This window comes from Strix uralensis, chromosome 27, assembly GCF_047716275.1.
Source record: "Strix uralensis isolate ZFMK-TIS-50842 chromosome 27, bStrUra1, whole genome shotgun sequence".
Taxonomy (NCBI): domain Eukaryota; kingdom Metazoa; phylum Chordata; class Aves; order Strigiformes; family Strigidae; genus Strix; species Strix uralensis.
This window is the reverse complement of record NC_133998.1, coordinates 6,543,333-6,562,487: the sequence shown is the minus strand read 5'-3', so window position 1 is coordinate 6,562,487 and position 19,155 is coordinate 6,543,333. Positions and strand designations below refer to the sequence as shown.

General features: G+C 64.6%; 1 protein-coding gene across 3 annotated transcripts; it reads left to right on the top strand.

The window, feature by feature from the left end:
• Positions 1–726: 726 nt before the first annotated feature.
• Positions 727–18,991, top strand: ARHGAP45 (Rho GTPase activating protein 45). Of its 3 annotated transcripts, none has more exons than XM_074851598.1 (23): positions 727–941; positions 2,691–3,021; positions 4,624–4,767; positions 5,896–5,980; positions 6,467–6,539; positions 7,019–7,097; positions 7,484–7,621; positions 7,853–7,917; positions 8,431–8,541; positions 8,904–8,984; positions 9,231–9,410; positions 9,587–9,724; positions 10,020–10,210; positions 10,521–10,678; positions 11,094–11,171; positions 11,453–11,554; positions 11,920–12,083; positions 12,581–12,769; positions 13,138–13,275; positions 14,833–15,071; positions 15,395–15,656; positions 16,113–16,215; positions 16,391–18,991. In XM_074851598.1, the coding sequence occupies exons 1-23, from the start codon at positions 852–854 to the stop codon at positions 16,762–16,764; spliced, it is 3,513 nt and encodes a 1,170-aa protein (XP_074707699.1). In that variant the 5' UTR covers positions 727–851; the 3' UTR covers positions 16,765–18,991. The 3 variants fall into 3 exon arrangements, with proteins under 3 accessions (XP_074707699.1, XP_074707698.1, XP_074707697.1); XM_074851597.1 differs by lacking the exon at positions 727–941 and adding an exon at positions 1,499–1,770 and having other exon boundaries at positions 10,020–10,174; XM_074851596.1 differs by lacking the exon at positions 727–941 and adding an exon at positions 1,500–1,770.
• Positions 18,992–19,155: the final 164 nt, after the last annotated feature.

The window sequence follows — 19,155 nt, the reverse complement described above, 5'->3', positions numbered from 1 at the left end:
GCCCCGACCCCCGAGAACCGCCGGCTCCGTGTCCGTGTCCGTGTCCCACGGCCGGCTGATGGCCCACGCGAGGTGGCCCCGCGGGGGGGTCCCGGTGGGCAGGATGCGGCCGGGGGTCCCCACGCCGCGCCCTGGGCGGGGGCCCGTCCCGGCCCTCCCTCGGGGTTTATCTCTCCCGTGGGTGAACAGACCGTTGCGGGGCTGCGTTAGCCCGTGGGTGGGTGAGTCACGAAGGAGGGGGCCGTGGGTGCACGGGGGGGCGCAGCTGGGACCGGGCCAGCACCGGCACCGAGCCCACGGGAGAGGCAGAGCCGGGAGCACCCCATGGGTGGGAGCCCAGAGTCCTGCACCCCACTGCCCCCCCCAAAGGCCTCCAGCAACACCCCGCGGGACGGGGGCTCCCAAACCCCCCCAAACAGGGGCGAGCCCCCCCAGAGGCCTGGGGTCCCACGGGGGTCAGCCCTGCTCCTGCAGAGTGGGGGGTCTCTGCCCCCCCAGACCCCTCTGTGCGGCCGCGGGGTGCAGCACTGACCCCCCCCCCGCCCGGGGCAAACGGCCCCCAAGAGCTCCGGCGCCTTCTCTGCCGCCTCCTGTGAGGCTGGAGACGGGCCCGAGGCCCCCCCGAGGGGCGGCCGGGGTCCCCCTTCCCCCCGGCCTCGCGCCCTGGGTGCACGCTCGGCTTTTTCCTGTTTCAGGTTCGCCGGCGAAGCCAATGAGGAAATAAGGCGGCGTCACACGCGCCCTCCTGACAGTTGGCCCCGGCAAATGTGGCCGACGCGGTGAGCGCTGGCACCGCGGCCTCGCCGAGCCAGGGGCTGCTGAGGGCAGCGGCACGGCCGCCCCTGGGAACCATGTTCTCCCGGAAGAAGCGGGAGCTGATAAAAACCCCCTCCATCTCCAAGAAGAGCCGGGCGGGAAGCCCCGTCCCGCAGACCCTGCCGGTGAGTGTCCCCGTGTGTCCCCCCACTGCGGCGAGGCGGGGGCCACAGGGGGCCGCGGAGGGGCAAGGGGTCACGGTGCCCACAGAGCTGCTGGGAAGAGCCGTGGGATGGGAAGGGGGACCTGGGTATGGCCAGGGGGTCTGTGAGGAGGAGGAGGAGGGAGCTGAGGAAGGACCCTGCTCCCGGGGCCTGGGTGGGGGGTGGATTTTGCCCCAGGCAAAGGGGACAGAGCAGCCACCCAGGGAGGCAGGAGGGCAAGCGGAGCTGGGGAGGAAACAGGGGGCTGCGGCAAAGGGCAGGGGAACCCGGCGGTGGGGGCTGCGGCCAAGGGTTTGGGGAGGGCAGAGAAACCCCCAGACCTCCCAGGGGAAAAGGTGGGAGCTGGGGGACACCTGGGCTCGGGCAGCCCCGGTGCCTCGGCTCTGCCGTATATTTATTTACATGCGGGCACCCCGCCGGCGCTGGGGGGTGCGGGAGGAAGCGCCTCGCCTCCACGGGGCCGGCCGGGGCTCCTCCGCGCACCCCGGCACTGCCCGCCCCGCGCCTGCGCCCCAGCCCGCGGAGCGTGGGGCCAGACGGGGCTGGCGAGACGGGGCCGGTGGGGCCCCAGAGCTCGCCCGCAGCCCCTTAGCAAGGGGCACCCGTCACCACCCGCGTCCCGACCCCCCGGGAGAGGGGCCTATGGGTGGTGGCCGGAGGGATGCTCGGCCGGGCGGCTGGGAGGAACAGCTACAGCCCCTACTCGGCCGGGCGCCGCAGGACGGGTAAAACCAACTCGCCCAAACGCTCCCTGGACTCGCTGCCCCACGCGCCCGCGGTGTGGCTGACGGTACGGCCGGGTGCGCCCCGTGGGTGCCAGCGGGGGGGGACCCGGGGGCTGCAGGGCCGCTGCACCCCGGAGGGGACGGAGACAGGATTTCAAGGGCTGTTTTGGGGTGGGGGCTGTGGGCAGCCCCTTGCAGCCCTGCGGTGGTCTGGCCGGCGCTGGGGCTGAGCTGCCCCGGTTTGCCCCCTCGCCCACGGCAGCCTCGTGCTCTCGGCCAGCTCCGGGTCTGCCCCATCGGCACCAAAGTCGGCTTCTGGCCCCGCCGAGCCGGCAGCGCTGGGGATGCTGAGACCCGGCACACTCGTGTCACACATGGGTGCCTGAGAGTCACTGATGGGAGCTGCTGGAGGGGTGAGGGTGGGAGGATGGGCCCCTCCCCGTGCTGCAGGGACCCTCGTGGGGTGCACGGCCCCGGAAAGTGCCGGTACCAGCCCCTCCCTCGGGGCAGTTTTACCCCTGGAGACTGGGGGCTCCCTCCATCTGTAAAATATCTGCAAAGTCCCCAGACAGTGGCCTGGGGGGTGTCCCAGTCCCCCCCCATCCCTGCAGGGCTGGGGCTGTGCCTGACCTGGGGATGAAAAAGAGGAAGGGACGTGTTGGGCCACATCCTGCCAGCACCAGGGTCCCCAGGCCCGCGGGGATGCACAACGGGTGCTGGTGGGGACAAGGCAGGGCCACCCCCACAGTCACTGTGTGCCCCCCAAGACAAACCCGGGCCCACAGGGGCTGGCGGGGGCCAGTGGGGGCCACGGGGCGAGTGGGCAGATGGGGTGGCCAAGCTGGCTCCTGGCCTGTGATTTCGGAGCTGAGGCCGCTCATGAAAGCCCCGTGCTGGGGGGGTTCATCCGCCAGGAGCCCTCCAGGCTGGTGGCACGGGGGGTCCCTGCCCAAGCCAGGGCCTGACGCTGGTCCCCGCTCCCCAGGATCTGTCCCGCAAGGATTGTCTGGAGGCGCCCGGCGCCAGCCTGGGGGAGCTGCCCCCCACCAGCTCCAAGCTCAGCACCAGCCCCAGCGCCGTGGGCACCCTCAAGCGCCCCACCAGCCTCAGCCGCCATGCCAGCGCCGCCGGCTTCCCCCTCACCGCGGCGGGCCCCAGGGCCGTGCCCAAGGGCCACAAGACCCCCATGGCCTACAGCCCCATGGAGGGCGGGGAGGGCCCCTTCATCGACACGGAGGACATCTCCCAGCTGCTGACGGACGTGGCTCGTTTCGCCGACGCGCTGGAGAACCTGCGGGACGTGGTGCTGCGGGATGGTGAGTGCCCGGCTGCCCCCCGCCCCGCAGTGCCCGCGCAGTGCCGGACCACCCAGAGCATCCTCCCCATGGGGCAGACCGGACCCGTGGGTCGGGGGTCTCTGCCCGGGGCCGGGAGGTGACCGGGCCCCCCCGGGGGGGGCCACGCCGAGCCACGACAGGGCAGAAGGTGGTGGGTGGCTGCTGGGAGCTCGGAGCCAGGATAACGCGGCTTCCTGCCTGCGAGCTATTTTCATCCGCCCGTTTTCCTGTTTACAGAGCAGCGGTGCCAGCTGCCTGCCAGGGCCCCCAGAGCCCCGCGGGGCACCGGGCACGGCCCCCCCCTCCCCACCGCACCAGCCTCACCGGGGCGGCCAGTGGGACGGGGCCAGGTGGGCTGTGGGGCTGCGGGAGGGGGGTCCCTGGCCGAGGAGGCAAAGGGAACATCGACGGTCTCGTGGTCCCGCAGCGAGGTGGGGCTGCGGGGGGGGGTCACATGATGCCGGGTTTTTGGCGTTGGCTTCGCAAACATGTTGACGCATCCCCGCTCACCGTGGAAAACGGCAGCGCCCAGCCCGGGGCACCGCTGCCGACGGGGCCACTGGGAACGTGGTTGGGGTCTGCGGTGCTGGGGGGTGTGGGGTGGCAGTCCCCGGAGGGGGGGTGATGCCTCCAGGTCCCTGCGAAGGTTTGGGTGTTGCCAGGCAGGAGGGAACAGCCCTGAGCCGGACGGTGACTGTCCCACGGCCGTCCCCGCTCCGGGTCCGTGGTTATTGCTGGACCCGCCGGGACGGTGCCGTCCCCAAGCTGGCAAAGAGATGGGGGGAGGTTGGGGCTGACCCGTGGGACGCAGCCGTGATTTTGGGGAGTCCAGCTCCCCTCTGCACCCATCCAGCCCCGATTCCAGCCCCGTTCCCAGTCCCACTGGTCTCCCCACTTCCCACTCTGGAAGGGGCCTGGAAATGGGAGAGGAAATGGAGGAAACCCCTTCCCGACCCCGAGCTGGGGCTGGGATGGGGAGGGGGGTTTGCCCGGCTGGGTGGTGGGTGCCAGGCTCCCATCCTGGCACTTCCCTACGGGAGGCTCCTCATCTCCTAACGAGGCTCCAGCCCCAGCCCCGGTGCCGTGCTGAGGGGGAGCAGGGCCGGACCCCCGGGCTGGCGGCTGGAGCCCGCAGAGGGGATGGTTCCCGGGGAAGGAGCCCGCGGGACACGGCGAGCCCGGCTGGATGGGGCACGGCGAGGGGAGAGACCTGCCACGTCCCTGCCACGGCTGGGAGCGCCCATCCGGCGGGGAGGAAGGGAAGGAAATGAGGAGGAAATTCCCAAACCGCTTTCAAGGGAAAATGTTACTACTGAGGAAAAAATGCCTAAAAGGTCGGGCTGCCCCAGCCCCGCCGCTGGCCAGGACACAGCGGCTGGTTTAGCCACGGCGGGGGTGGAAGGGGAGGGCTGGGAGGTGCCGGACAACGGGGACGTGACTGTGCCAGCCCCGGGGAGCCCCAAAGCCACGGGGATGGGCTGCACGGTCCAGGAGCCCGGCGGGATGGGCTGGCAGGAGGTGGATGGGGGGCTCCGGAGGGCAGGGGCGTGGGGCAGCGTTTCAGCCCCCCCTCTCTTGCAGACCCCAAGGAGCCCCAGCGGCCGCTGGCCCACGAGTGCCTGGGCGAAACTCTGCGCATCCTGCGCCAGGTCATCAACAAGTACCCGCTGCTCAACACCCTGGAGACGCTGACGGCCGCCGGGACCCTCATCTCCAAAGTCAAGGGTGAGACAGATGGGGATGGGGGCTCTGTCCCGCTCCCCTCCCGCCCCAGGCTGGGCTGTGCGGGGTCCGGGGAGCCCATGGGGGGCTGCCGGGAGCGGAGCTGCCCCACGGACAGGCAGGGAGGGCGAAGGCAGCGGCTGCCTGCTTGCTTTAGTTTTAGGGATGATGTAGTGTCGGAAATGACAGAGCCCAGATCCCTGCCTGGGGGTTTCCAAGCACGGCCGCAAGAAAAACACTTAAATAACGGGATCCTGCTCCTGGCAGCACCTCGTGTTTACGGGAGCGGGGTCTGCAGAGCCCAGATCCTGGCCCAGGCACCACCTCCTGCCTGCAGTTACCCCAGTGGGGAGGGGGGCGGCTGTGCTAACCGCAGGCAGAGCACAACATTTTGCGTCACCGCGCTGCTTCCTGGACACCGAACAGCAACCGCGAGGGGACAGGAAGCCTCGTGGCGGGTGGCAGGAGGTCTGACACGGGGCTGGCCCCACGCGGGGCGGGATGGAGCGAGGTCGGGCTCCCCACATCCCCAGGCAGAGGGGTGGGAGCAGATCCCAGCCCCTCACCGCAGCGGGGGGGGCTCAGCTCTCCAGCCCCGGCACCCCGGAGGAGCCGACCCCAAAGGCGCCGGGGTCTGCCCCAAACCCTGGCGGCCGCCGAAGGCGTCACCAACGTCCCTCGGCCTGGGCGTCTGCCAAGCGCTGTCTGCGCCGGTTCCCGCTGCTGCCGGCGGTTCCTCTTTTGGCTGCGGGCAAGAGCCCTCCCGGGGGAAGGTGGGAGGGGGAAGGCGTCCCGCCGCGGAGCAGGGGGCTCTGGAGGTGCCGCAAGAGCCTGGAGGCAGTGGAATGGGCCCACAGCCAGCAGCACTTTTCCGGCAGCCCCGGCTAACGGGACTAAACAGAAACATGAGCCAAGTGATTCTGGCAGGGGGGAAAGTCCCGGGAGAAATGGGGGGCACAGACACGGCGCTGCACTAGAGAAAGTCCACGATCCGTAGGGATGATCCTCCCCGCTGCTCCCTCGAGCCTGAGCCCAGAGTGGGGCCGAGACCGCAGGGTCCGGCAGGTCCTTCTGCCTGAGACAGGGGCAGGCGCTCGCGGCGACGGGGCTTCCGTGTTTCCTCGTTTCCAGGTTTCCATTACGAATCCAACAATGAGACGGACAAGCGGGAGTTCGAGAAGGCCGTGGAGACCATCGCGGTGTCCTTCAGCAGCACGTAAGGGGCTGTTGGCCAGCCCGTCCCCTGGAGGAGGTCCCCGATAGACCCCACTGCCCCCAGCAGCCAGGACACGTCTCCACCCCCCGCCCCGTCCCCTCACCCCCGCACGGCCCCGCACGTGGCAGCTGGTTTGGGGGGTGGTTTGGGGGCTGGAGAGACCCCGTGGGGAGGGCAGATTCGCTCCTCCCGCCACTCACACCAGTGATTCCTCCAGCACTGAGGGACCCCAAAGCCCACTTGAGCCCGCAGGCTCCATCTCCTGGCCCCTCTTCGGTGCTGGGCCGAGCTCTGCTCCTCCGTCTGAACTGCCCAGACCTCGCCCCGCAGAGCTGAACTGGTCCCCACAGAAACCAGTATTGCAGCTCCAACTGCCCTGGCCCTCGCCTGGTCCCTCGGACGCGGGTCGGGTGCTGCTGGGTGACAGCCCGGCTTGTCACCACCCGTCCTCCCTCCGCTGAGCCCCGCCGTGTTCCTCCGTCACAGCGTGTCCGAGTTCCTCATGGGGGAGGTGGACAGCAGCACCATCCTCTCCATCCCACCCAGCGACCAGAACCAGGTGAGCGACGCCCGCTCCCGCCGCGCGGGTCTCGGGGTGTGCCGGGGTGCTCAGACTCAGCTCAGGAAGGGGCTGAGCCCCCAGCCCCAGTCGTGGGATTCCCAGCTCACCCCCAAGCCCGGCAGAGCTGCCTGGGGGCTTTGCTGCTTGTTCCTGTCCTCACCACCGTCCCGGGGAGGGGAAAAGCCACCTGGCAGCTCAAGCCAAAGGGCACACGGTGGCTCGGGAAGGGATGGAGCAGAAAGCAGGGCTCTGGTTGCTCTCCATAGCTCTGTCCTGGTCTGGTGTGTGCACAGAACAAATTATTTCTCCAGTGACACTCCCGTTAGCTCCCGGCCTTCCCGCAGGGCCACGGGCTGGGCACAGCAGCCACCCAGCAAGAGCAGAAAGGCTCCAGCAGCTCCAGGTTTCTGCCTCCCCTCCATCCACCGGCCCTTCCTCTTGTCTGACCAGTCCCTTTTCTTTCCCAATTCCCAAAGACTATGGAGAGCCTCTACGGGGGGATCCCCGGGCCCGGAGGAGACGGCGTGCCTTCGGGCGTGGAGAGCTATGACACAGGTAAGCAGGCAGCCCGGGCGCAGGGTTTGGGGTGGGGGGTACCCAGCTGAGCAGACTGGCTGGCAGGGACCGGTGTCTTCCCCGTCGCCACCGCGGTCCTGAGCCGCATGTGGCTCCTTGGCTGGGAAAAGGCAGCAGAGCTGCTGCTGGCACCAGGGACTGACAGGACACCAGCCCAGCACGATGCTGGAACTGGGAGGTTTGCACCGAAAGCTCACGGAGCTCGCCGGGCTGAGCTGGGCTGTCCCGGGGTTTTCCCGGCTGTTCCAGCGCTCCTGGGAACTCGGAGGCGCAGGGTGGGAGCGGGTCAGCGCACACGGCGGCAGCAGCACACTCAGGGTCTCTCTCCTCTTTCTCTCCCCACCTTCCCCCCCATCGCACCACAGGTCGTCCTCCCGCAGAGGAAGTGGACGTGATGCTGCAGCGCTGCGAGGGGGGGGTAGATGCCGCCCTCCAGTACGCCAAAAACATCTCCAAGTACATGAAGGACCTCATTGGGTACCTGGAGAAAAGGACCACGCTGGGTGAGACAGGAGGACGGCGGGTGGGTCCTCTCGGAGCGGGGCTGAGCCCCTCACGGCAGCATCTGAACAGGTCGAGGTCCTTCCTCACGTGCGCGAGGCTGCGGGAGGCAGACGCTGCCAGGGCTGAACTTCATTCCTGGAGTTCTTGATTTATTTTTCAAAAGGAGCCCAATCAGCAGGGAAATGCTGGTGTCTCGTATGTCTTTTCACTTCCAACCTTTTTTCTTCCAGAGATGGAGTTTGCCAAAGGGCTTCAGAAGATGGCAAACAGCTGCAAGCAAACCATCAGCCAGGAGGTGAGGCCGCAGGTCCCTGCAGCCGCCCGGCGTCCGGCTCTGGGGCGGCCTCGGGAGCAGCAGCCCTGCAGAGCTCGTTTTGGGTGTCCCGGCTTCAGAGCCCGGCAGAACGGGCGCGCGGTTCTCCGCAGCTCTGTGCTTGGCAATGTCCATACGCCCAAACCAAAGGATAATGCGAGACCCTGCAAAAGCTCCTCCGTCAGGAGCCGATGCTTCTGCCCTGCGCGGCGGCTGTGCCGGCAGGGAGAGCCCAGGCCCTGTCCCCTCCTCTCTGGCCCTGGCACGGGGCAGGTGACACCACGGGGCCCTTCCAGCCTCCGCCGACCTCCCTCCGAGCAGCCTCTTGGCAGCCTGTGACCACACTCTCCTGGTCCAGGACACGTTTTTACCAGCAGCAGGCAGCCAAGCCGAGCCTCTCGCTCTTCTTCCCCAAACGCAGCGCTGGAGGACGCGTCTCCTTTGGATCACGCGGCGGTGCTGGGGCTCGGGGTGATGCGTTTTCTTGTTTCGCAGACCAACATGCCCTTCCTGTCCATCTACCTGCTGGCCCTGGAGCAGGATATGGAGCACGGGACATCGGTTCTGCAGGCTGCCAACACCCTGCAGCACCAAACCTTCCTCCAGGTGAGGGGACCGGGCGCGCGCACAGGGATGCGCAGGCACAGGATGAGTCCCGAGCGGGGTCACTTGGTGCAGGGTGGACGTGACATGGTCTCTGGGGTCCGTGTCCCTGGGGAGCAGCAGACGTCCTGTCCTTGCAGAGGGTGGCTCTTGCTTAGCTCAGTCTGGAGGAAACTGCATCGGGCCCTTCCCAGGCTGCAGATTTTTGTCCAGGACACAACCCCCCGCCCCGTAACCGAGCCCAGATGTGCTGGGGAATAACAACCACCACAGGGAACTTCTCCTTGCAAAGCCCTTTGTAAAGGGAGGAGCAGCGAGTGTTTAGCTCAGACCACCGTGGGGGTTGTTTCTCCCTCCTGATGCAGCCGCTGACAGTGAGACGCCTTGAACACGAAAAACGGAGGAAGGAGATCAAGGAGCAGTGGCACCGGGCGCAGAGGAAACTGGTGAGTCGCGGCCACGCAGCGCGGGCTGGGTCTGCGCTCCCGGAGCCCGGCCTGGAGTGCCCCTGGGACACGTACCCCGCCGAGGGCGCTGGACTCTTCGCCCCTCTCCAGCAGTGTTGGGCGCTTTGCCCTGGGGTGCCTCTGCGGTGCGGGGGGACGCCGGAGAAAGCCCCTGGGGGCTCGCAGGAGATAACCACCCCCTCGCAGAGGTCGGTCCTCACCCTGGGCCGCTGTTCTGGTTGGCAGCAAGAGGCAGAGGTGAACCTGCGCAAGGCCAAGCAGATCTACATGCAGCGCAGCGAGGAGCACGACAAGGCCAAGTACATGGCGGTGAAAGCGGAAGAAGAGCAGCAGAACACCGCCAGCAGCATCACCACCAAGGCCCTGGACAAGAAGAGGCGGCTGGAAGAGGAAGCCAAGAACAAGGTGGGAACACGACAGCTCCGGACTCGGGCTGAGCATCTGCCTGGCGAGGGCTTGTCACTGCCTGAGCTCCCCGCGGACCCTCGGCCACGGCGCCGGCACCGGGTGGGAGGGCAGAGAGCTGTTCTCCTTGTTCTTGCCTGTGAACTGTTCCCATCTCGTGCTCTCCCAACTCTCAGGCGGAAGAGGCGATGGCCACCTACCGGACCTGTGTTGCGGATGCAAACACCCAGAAGCAGGAGCTGGAGGACACGAAGGTGAACTCCTTGCGGCAGATCCACGAAGTGATCAAACAGAGCGACCAGGTCATGAAGCTGGTGAGTGGGGCTGGCTTGGGACGGCCCCCAGGGCAGGGGGGTGGCCGTGCCCTGCTCAGGAGAGGCTCAGAGCTGCCCCCCCAGCAGACCTGGCTTAGCTGCCCCTGTTTCAGATGAGGCCCGGGTGGATGTGGCGCTTTCCTCACTCCCTTGTTCTCTGAGCCAAGGCTCAGGCTGCGGACCAAGCGCTGCTCCGTGCTCCCGATCTCCCGTCTAACCTGGAGCTCCTTGTCTCTCTCCTCCATGCGCGTCGGCTCACAAAGCTCACGTCTGATTTTCTCCGCGTTATTTTTAGGCCACGATCTCCTTCTACCAGATCATGCACATGCAGACGGCTCCACTACCCGTCAACTTCCAGACACTGTGCGAGAGCAGCAAGCTCTACGACCCCGGGCAGCAATACGCCTCTCACGTCAAGCAGCTCCAGCGAGGGGATGAACCCGACATCCAGTACGACTTTGAGCCCTACGTGTCACACAACGCCTGGTAGGAGAGCGGGAACCATTCCTGGTGGACACTCATCTTCTCTGTTGCTGGAGACCTTCCCCCGGGCTGGCACTATCTCCCCAGCAGAAACCAGTGTGTCTCCAGCACACCCCGGGCAGCTCTGCTGGGAAAGCTGGGGCTGGGCCAGCTGGGAATTCCCCCCACATCCTCTGATGGATGAGACGGGCTATCTAGGATTTATGAGAGGACTGTAAATCCCAAGACAGGTGGACAGCAGCCATGAATGAGGTTTTCAAGTGTCCTTCCTCCTCATGCACTCACACGTTCCCTTTCCTCCTCCTTTCTCCAGGTCCCCCTTCACTCGCACACGGAAGGGCAGCTTCAACGCCAACGACTTCTCAACTAGCGGCGGCTCCGACGGGGCCGCGCTGCCCAAGGACGGGCCGGCGGCGGAAGGAGGAGCAGGAGCCAAGGAGCAGAGCGGGGCGGCGGCGGCTGAGCGGAGAGGTGAGCGCGGAGCAGAGGGGCCTCGGCATCACTGTCCCCCGGCACCGCTGCCCGCAGGCTGCGTCCTGCTCCCGGCCGGGAGCAAAGCGGCACCTCCACGGCTACCACAGGCGGGCTTCTCTTTGCAGCAGCGGGGCAGGCTGGAAGCCTTGCGAGGCAAATTTCCTGAAGGACACTAAATCAGATCTATGGGGTTTTTTTTTTTTTTGCTTTTGCTGTCTGGTGCTGCCTAACAGACCATCCTCCATCTTCCCAGCTCTTCTTTCCCATCACAACCCACCACCCCTTCACCAGCCTGTCAGACCAAGCAGCTTCCTTCAGTAATTTCAGTGTCTCCCGGGGTCCAGGCTGTTCTCCCGTGATTCTCCCAGGCGCAGGAAGCAATCTCAAACGGACTATGTGTTTTCTTCTGCAGGTGGGAGGGGACACCAGGTCCACAAATCCTGGCCAACCTCCATTTCTGAAGCTGACGGCAGCCTGGATTCAAATGCAGGTGGGTACCGAAACCAGCCCAGGGCAGGCAGTCCTCGCCCTGCCTGGGATGGGGTGGGGTGGGATGAGGGACCCCCCAATCTTTACGCTGCAGGGGCTGCAGGCTGCTCCCCCGCACAGCCCCTGCCAGCTCCTGATTCCTCATTTTCTCCGGGGAGCTGCCCCCGCCCCGCAAGGCACATGGCTGCTTGCTGTGGGCATCGGCCACGTGCATCAGGGCGCACTCAGAAGTAAAAAAACTTTGCCAGTGATCTCACCAGCTTGTGGGTTTTCTTTTGACAGGTGAATTCAGCCACAAGCTGCAGCGGCTGTCGTCCAACGGGACCATGTCCTCCAGCGAAGAGCTGGAGGAGAAGGACGAGGCCACCACCCCCTTTGAGCAGAGTACGTGCTGGCGCGGGCGGTGACACCGTGCTCCCGCTCTGCGCCCACACACCGTAGCAAAGCTAACTGCAGGTTGACTTTCCCCAAATTCAGTAGTTCTGGAGGTAAACCGAACAATCGCTGGGCGGATACACGACCCATGAGGAGCCCAGCAGCTTTGCCTTTACCAAGGGATGAGCTGTGCTCAGACCAGCTGAGCTGGGGCTGCACGCCTCAGAGTCCTGGTTATTCGTAGCGTTGCTGAAGCCCTGGTGCATCCAGCTCGTTGTCTGCCCTGTGGCCGCGTCCCTCCTGCTCAAGCTTTGCTGAACTTTACCTCCTCAGGAGCCGGGATGCGGACACGTTTCTTTGTGTTCTGCTCGTAGGCATCAACGGCATCACCCCAGAGATGACGGCTCCAACGGGGCCCTTCCGAAATGTCGGCTTGTCCAAGGCTGCCCAGACTCATCGGCTGAGGAAGCTCCGCACCCCTTCCAAGTGCCGGGAGTGCAACAGCTACGTTTACTTCCAGGGAGCAGAATGCGAGGAGGTAAAGTTGGGAAAAGTGGGAAGAGAGCTCGGTGGGTGGAATGGATGGAGCTTGTGTCCCACGAGTGGGGTGAGCTCGGCTCTACCTGCGTGCGGTCCCGTGATTCACTGTCCCCAGATGAGCCACACGCGCTGCAGCAGCACATTGCGGGGCGGCTCTTCGCCGGGTCTCAGGGGTTTGCTGCAGAAACCCAGCCCGGAGCTGTGACACACGTGGTCAAAAGCAGGAGAGCGACCACGTCCAGGAGGTCCAAGTTCTCTGTGGAAGCAGAGGTGCCAGCATGGCCTCTGGGGCAGGACTACCTGAGCCCAGCTCTCACCCGTGTTTAGGAAGACATTCCTCCTTCGGGGAGGGCTCTGTGCGTTGCTTTGGTGCTGCAGCGTCTCCAAGAAGGGCGTTTCTCCTGTCTGTTGTGCTCAGCGAGCTCCTCGTTCTCTGAGCGATGTCTGGTGCCCCCCGGGGCTGCCTCCCACCGCACCTTTCCCTGTGTTTTCCAGTGCTACCTGGCCTGCCACAAGAAGTGTCTGGAGACCTTGGCCATCCAGTGTGGGCACAAGAAACTCCAAGGGAAGCTGCAGCTTTTCGGGCAAGACTTCACCAAGGCTTCTCAGAGCAGCTCAGACGGCATCCCCTTCATCATCAAGAAGTGCATTTCGGAGATCGAGAAGCGGGCGCTGAAAACCAAGGTGACGCACTCTCTCTTCCCTCTTCTTCAGCTAAGCCGGCTCCGCTGCCTTCTCTTGAAATGATCTGCCTTGGCATGAAAACCAACAGACTCGGTTTTCAGATTACTGGAGGCAGGAAGCCAGAAAGTCCCAGGTGATGAACTTGGCCCCAACAGCCCAAACTCTGACGCTGGAAACTCACGTCTCTGGCCTCCCTCTTTCCTACGAGGCAGGAATGACAGTAATGACTGAGCTGAAGGGGATGTCCCAGCATGACTTCTGAGAGGGATTTCCAACCCCAAAGGGAGAGGGTGGGAGCCAGGAGCTCACTCTTGTGCAAACTTGAAGAGAAACATCTCACTTCAACTCCACTTTTCTCTCTTTCACAGGGCATCTACCGAGTTAACGGCGTCAAGACCCGGGTGGAGAAGCTTTGCCAGGCATTTGAGAATGGGAAAGAGCTGGTGGAGCTGTCCCAGGCCTCCCCTCACGATATCAGCAACGTCTTGAAGCTCTACCTGAGACAGGTAAGGTGCTGCTGGGGGGACCGGGGAGAGGTGGCCACAGGAACTGACTTCCAAAACCAAACGCGGCTTCACCGAGTCGCCTCTGGCAGGAGTAATTCTGCACCAACTGGGCTTAAAACCTGTGGGTGGTGAGTGGGGCCCTTCCTGGGTGGGAGAGGATCAGCGGTGGAGATGGGACCATGTGCAGGAGCGGGGCAGAGCACCCACACTGCGCCTCCTCTGAGCTGACCTGGGTTTCCTGCTCACGGCGAGCCCTCGCCCAACCCACCCACCGTCGCTTCGCACGACTCCTCCGCTGCGGCGGCACCGGCGGTCACAGCCGCAGAAAAACAACGTGCGGAAGCACCAAACCCTCCCTCCCCTCTGCAATTGGGGAACCAGCAGATGAAAAGGGAAGTGATGCAGCGAATGTCGCTCCACACCAGGGCTGAGCTCACGTCTCCCGGAGCAGGGCTGTGCCCCTCGGGCCACCCTGTGGTGGGCTTGGCCGGGTGCTGGCACCCTGCGGTGGGCTCGGCTGTGTGCTGTGTCCCTCGGGCCGCCCGCAGCAGCCCCGTCCCTGGCACCCTCTGCTCCCAGCAGACTCCAGTACCCTAACTGGCAAACAGCAAGTGCAAACAGCAGCGTCACCCACATCCTCCAACCAGCCACCACAAGGCAGGAGGAGAGGAAGCAGCTTCTCCTTCGCCCTGCAGCCTCGCCACTGAGCTCCTCAGCGCTGCCTTTTGCTGAGCAGACAGTTACACCCAGGATCAGGCTCAAGGAGGGAGGCTTGGCCCTTGGTCCCCTGCACAGAGAGGAGAGAGGGGCTCTGGGTTGCTTCCACGGTTTCTCCAGAGAAAAGCAGAGTGGAAAGAGCAGAAAAAATCAGTCCTGAGCCACGATCCAGCGTCTCCCTGCAGAGAAATGGGTTTAAAGTCTCTGTAAAGTGCTGAACTGGAGGGAACCTGCTGTGCTGTGAGAGGCAGCCTGTCCCCAAAACCATCTGTTTAAGCTACTCTGAAACCATCCCCAGCCAGGCAAAACCACCAATTAGTGAACATGCTGCTCTGGCTGCTCTAGACACACTTCAAAGCAAGAGTTTCCACCCAACCGCAGCCCCACCTTCGCTGCAGGCTGCGCCGATTCCATCCTGCCTCTCCACCCTGGGACAAACCATTCCCCCTCCCAGCCACCTCCTCTGCGCTGGGCAACCGGGCGCTCTGCCCCCCCCCGGGCCAGGGCTCTTCCAGGGGAACCAGAGAACCCCTTAACCGAGACCCGGAGGGGCCTGCGCAGCAGAGAGGACCCGCGGGTTGATCAAACGCTGCTTTTTGCTTGCGCTTCCCAGCCCCTAGCTGCCCAGGACAAAGGAGGCTGGATTTACGTGCTTCAGGAGATGGATAAACAGCCATCACCTTCTGGGCAGCGTGCTTCGCGAGCACCGGGGATGTCTCCTTGCTCTAGAACGGCCCCGGGTTTCTTCAGCTCAACAGCGGGGGACAGGTCTAGGTCTCAAGGAGGGGGTGAGCCTCCCCCCGGGCTCCCCAGCACCCACCTCCCCGTTCTTGCTTGCAGCTGCCGGAGCCCATTATGCCCTTCCGCCTGTACAACGAGCTGATGGGCCTGGCCAAGGAGAGCTTACAGGGCAGCGAGGCCAAGGGCAAGAGCGGGAAGGGGGGCCCTGAGCTGGTGGACAAAGGAGCTGACACGGACAAGGTGGTGGTGAACCTGGTGCTGAAGCTGAAGGAGCTGCTGAAGGAGCTTCCCTGGGAGAACATGGCCACGCTCCAGTACCTCCTGCAGCACCTGAGGAGGTGAGAAGGGCTGGTCCAGAGCCCGTGCGGGTGCTGGGGCGCCTTCCCCTGCTTCCCCAGAGTGCAGAATATTTACACATTTGTCACACACCGCGCTGGCGGTGGGGCCAGCCCAGCCATTCCCAGGAGCAGGGAGGTCGATCCGCGGCCGCAGCTGATCCTTCGCTGCCCACGGAGCTCGTGTGCGCCACGAGCGGGGGCTCCTGCGCTGCCAGCCCGGCTCCTCCTGCAGCCTGGGTGCGCCAGGCTGGGCGAGCCCTGCCCGGCCACCCCTCCCTTCTCCCTGCTTGCTCTCACGAGTTCCTCCTCCTCCTCCTCCCCAGGATCGTGGAAGTGGAGCAGGACAACAAGATGACCTCAAGCAACCTGGGCATCGTCTTTGGGCCAACACTGATGCGCCCAAGGCCCACAGACGCCACGATTTCCTTGTCCTCGCTGGTTGATTATCCCCACCAAGCTCGCATCATCGAGGCGCTCATCATCTTCTATTCGACCATCTTTGAGAACAAGGAGCCCACGGTGCCGGGGGCCGACCCCAAACACACCACCGAGAGCAAGGAGGAGGCAGCCAGCTGCTCCGACCTGGTAGGAGCCCCGGGGGAAGGGAGCACCCCTGGGGGATGCGCAGCCTCTGCTGAGACAGCGCTGGCGGCCTGGGCCAGACCAGCTGGGCCAGACCCTCCCGCAGCCCCCCCAGCCCAGCCCCTCTCCTGACCGTGCCCCGGCTCGTGCTCTGCCCTGCAGATTGCAGCAGTGACGGGCCCCGTCCCTGCGGTGCCACACCACGGTGGGGCTCCGGCCATCGCGGAGCCCTTCTCGTACAAAACCCGCGTTGCTTCGTCACGCCCCCACGGGCATCCCCACTCCACTCGCAAGGGAGGTTCTGCCCCAAAAGAACAGTCTCAGTCAGTGAGACAGGCAGGGGTGGGAGGATGGAGCCTGTGCACTTTACAGATATTTTTCCATTTTCTGGAACCATTTCTCAGTGAATGAGAGTTCTCTCCTCCTCCGTGCCCTCACCACTGCACCTCTTCCTTCCAGGCCAACGCAGGCTCCCAGCCCGCAGCTCCTCCCGGCAGCGTCCCCTACCTAGAGCTGCCTTCGGAGAAGGGGAGTTTGAATTACAGCGCCGACTCCTTCGCAGGTAAGAGAGAGGCACCGGTGGCTCCTCCCCAGTGGGCACAGAGGTGCCGGGAGCGTCACCAGTGGCAATTACACAAAGCCCTTCCCCTGCCCTGAGGACCACAAGTTTGCTGGACAAAGCTCCTGCTGATGCCGTGGTGCTGGGCGAGTAACACGGGGCTCCCTCTGTCCCCCAGAGTCCGGCGACCGCTCCATCGACTCCGACTCCGAGCTGGAGGACAGTGGGGAGCTGCTGGCCGCTGCGGATGGGGCCCCCCGAACCCAGCTCATGAAACAGGGGAGCGAGACCAGCACAGAGGAAGCTCAGTTCTGCGATGACGGCAGCGAGGGACGGCGGAGCCGGAGCTGCAGCGTGGGCCAGTCAGACGCGGAGGGCACCGCTCCCCGCTGCTGCAGCCCCCCAGGAGAGGAGCAAAGTGACGCCGAAGAATATCCCGAGAGCCGCCTCCCCACCGCTGGCACGGACTACAACACAAACCAGTCCAACAACGCGTCCGGGCCTGTCGCTGCCCCGTGCCTGGCAGCCAGGAGCCGAGGCGGCCGCGAGTAGCAGCCCCGGTTTATCTGAGGCACCGACAAAAGTACCGCAGGCGCTGGGACGGGGCAAAGGGGCAGCATCCAGACGCTACGCAGGCGTGGCGAGGCCGAAGGCTGCGATGGTGAGGGGTGGGGAGGGACAGCGCGGAGCCGCGGGCGGCTCGGGGGGGTTTGGTGTGTCAGCTGCAGGCAAGTCCTCGCTGGTTCGTGGCTGGAGCTTCCACACAAAACCCCCCAGCCCCTCGGCTCCCGGCAGGGAAAATCGGGCCAGTCTGCCTCGACTGCTGGGAGCCTCGGGCCGGTCCAGCAGCCCATGAAGCACGTTCTTGGGAAGGGGCTGAAGCAGGGCAGACCCTGCACTTGTTCGGGACTGGGAAGGGACCCAGGGCTTTGCCGTGCCCGCAGGTTTAATTTTTGCTGCACGCCTTAACCCCACGCTTTACCGCAGACACGGAGATAGGACGAGCCAAAGCGTCCGATCATCCTCACTGGCTGCGGCTGGGAGACGAGGCTGCCAGGACCCGGGGAGGGTCCCCAACAGCGGGCAGGGGAAAGGCACGCGGCCGGGCACGGGCACCGCCCGGACAGACAGACAACGCCAGGCACCACGCGTGCGGGGCGGCTCTGCCGGTCTGGGGAGCAGCTCCCGGGAAGGCGACGCGGCCCGAGGGGCGCTGGGTTCGGTGCAGCCCGGTAAAAGCCACCTGCACCATCTCGCACAGAGCTGGCCCTGGCGTTGGGGCTGTGGCTGCACCATTGCCAGGCCCTGCGAGGTACCTTTATCGCTGAGAACTGACTGTACCAGGCACCCAAAGCCCAGCGATGAATCTTCTGCCTCAGCACTTCTGAGCAACACAGGACTCGGCCAGCGACGCGCCTCTCCTGGCTCGCTGGCGAGGTTTTGCATTGCTGCTTGTATTTATGGGCATTTTTCTAGTTGGCAGGAGCCACGCAAAGAGCAACCTGCAGGCTGTGACCAAGCTCAGGGGACAGGTTTTCCTGGCAGAAGGGTCCTGAGCGTTGTGGGGTCTCTCAGGGTTTATTTTTTTTTGATAGACATTTGGTCTCCAAAAATTTAAGCTGCAAGTCCGGGACTACACGTCTGCTCCTCCAGCTGGCCCCAGGCCAGAGCTGGGCAGAGAGCAGGTCACCAAGGGGAGATGCCTCCTCCTCCTCCTCAGGGCCACCACGGCCTGAAGCGAGTCACAGCCCTTGCCAGCGTAAGAGGCTGCTGCTTTTTTTCATAAAGAGAGAACACGAACCCGCTACCTCTACTGGCAAAGGAACTTAAAGGGTTGAACAAGACCAGCCAAAGAATTTTTTTAAAGGTATGCGACTTTTCTGCACTGAAATGTAGAGAAACAAGTGGATTTCTCGCTTAGAAAGAGCTAAAAGCTGTTTCCTTGTTACCTGCTCGTACCTGGGCTGCGTTCCCGCCCGCGCCGCCGAGCCCCTGCGAGGGCAAAGGCCGCGAGCTCCCGGCCGGGGCAGAGGAGCAAGGACTCGCGCAGGCACCTGACGCACGAGCGACTCTCAGCCCACGGTTCCTAAGAAATTGCACAAATCCGAAGCTGTTTTTCCAATAATTAGCCAGACCCTTCCTCCGCGAGATGCCGGATGCCAGATCACCTCTCGCTGGCTCCGCTCAGGCGTCAGACCCCACCGCTCCAGGACGCCGCGGCAGCGGGGAAGCGGGAGCCATGTCCCGGCTGCAGATAAACCCAGCGGCCCCGTGGAGCTGGGCCGTCAGCCAGGGGCTTGGCCCCAGCACAGGGATGAGCCTGGGCTTTAGAGCCAAGACTAACGGGAAACGCGTCTCAGCACCGTAGGTCAGAGGTAGAGGAACCCGACGGCCACTTACAGCTCCGCGGTTTGTCGCTGAGCCAAAGAAGAGCCCGAGACACCCGCAGGACGCTCTGCTCCGCGGCGCTTCCACAGCCAGGTGGGATTTTCCCAGCAGGTCACTTCCACGGCAGCGAGAGCCGGGGGCCGCGGGCCCCCCCCGGCCGCCAGCGCTGCTACCCCGGGCGGTACCAGGTGTGTGTGCGGGTGAATGGAGGGAGGGGAGGGAGAAAAGCTGCGCTTGAGCTTCCCGCGCTAACAGGCGCCCTTCTCTTTGTGTATTAATTCAGCGTGGAAAAAGTAAAGCGTGTTTGTTACGACGTGTCTGTACTGCTGTAGGAAGCTGCGTTACGTGTTTTGCTTCCAAAAAAAAATCAATAAAATCAGTGTGTTCTAACCCCCCCTTGTCCTGGAGGTCAGAGTCTTCCAGACTCATTCACCCACGGCCGCAGGAGGCCAAGTGCTGGAAGGAAACACCCCGAGGAGTTCTAGCAAGTAAACTGAAGTTTAAAAACCCTCAAGAGACCTGGAACTGCCTAAAATGAAAGCGACTGGGCAGGGA

Excerpts from the sequence above, each read along its gene's own strand:
- ARHGAP45 (XM_074851596.1), top strand. The coding sequence starts at position 1,642 with ATGCTCGGCCGGGCGGCTGGGAGGAACAGCTACAGCCCCTACTCGGCC. Across the intron at positions 7,622-7,852 it reads GGAGAAAAGGACCACGCTGG|AGATGGAGTTTGCCAAAGGG; the intron begins GTGAGACAGGAG and ends TTTTTCTTCCAG. Across the intron at positions 10,679-11,093 it reads GGCGGCGGCTGAGCGGAGAG|GTGGGAGGGGACACCAGGTC; the intron begins GTGAGCGCGGAG and ends TTTCTTCTGCAG.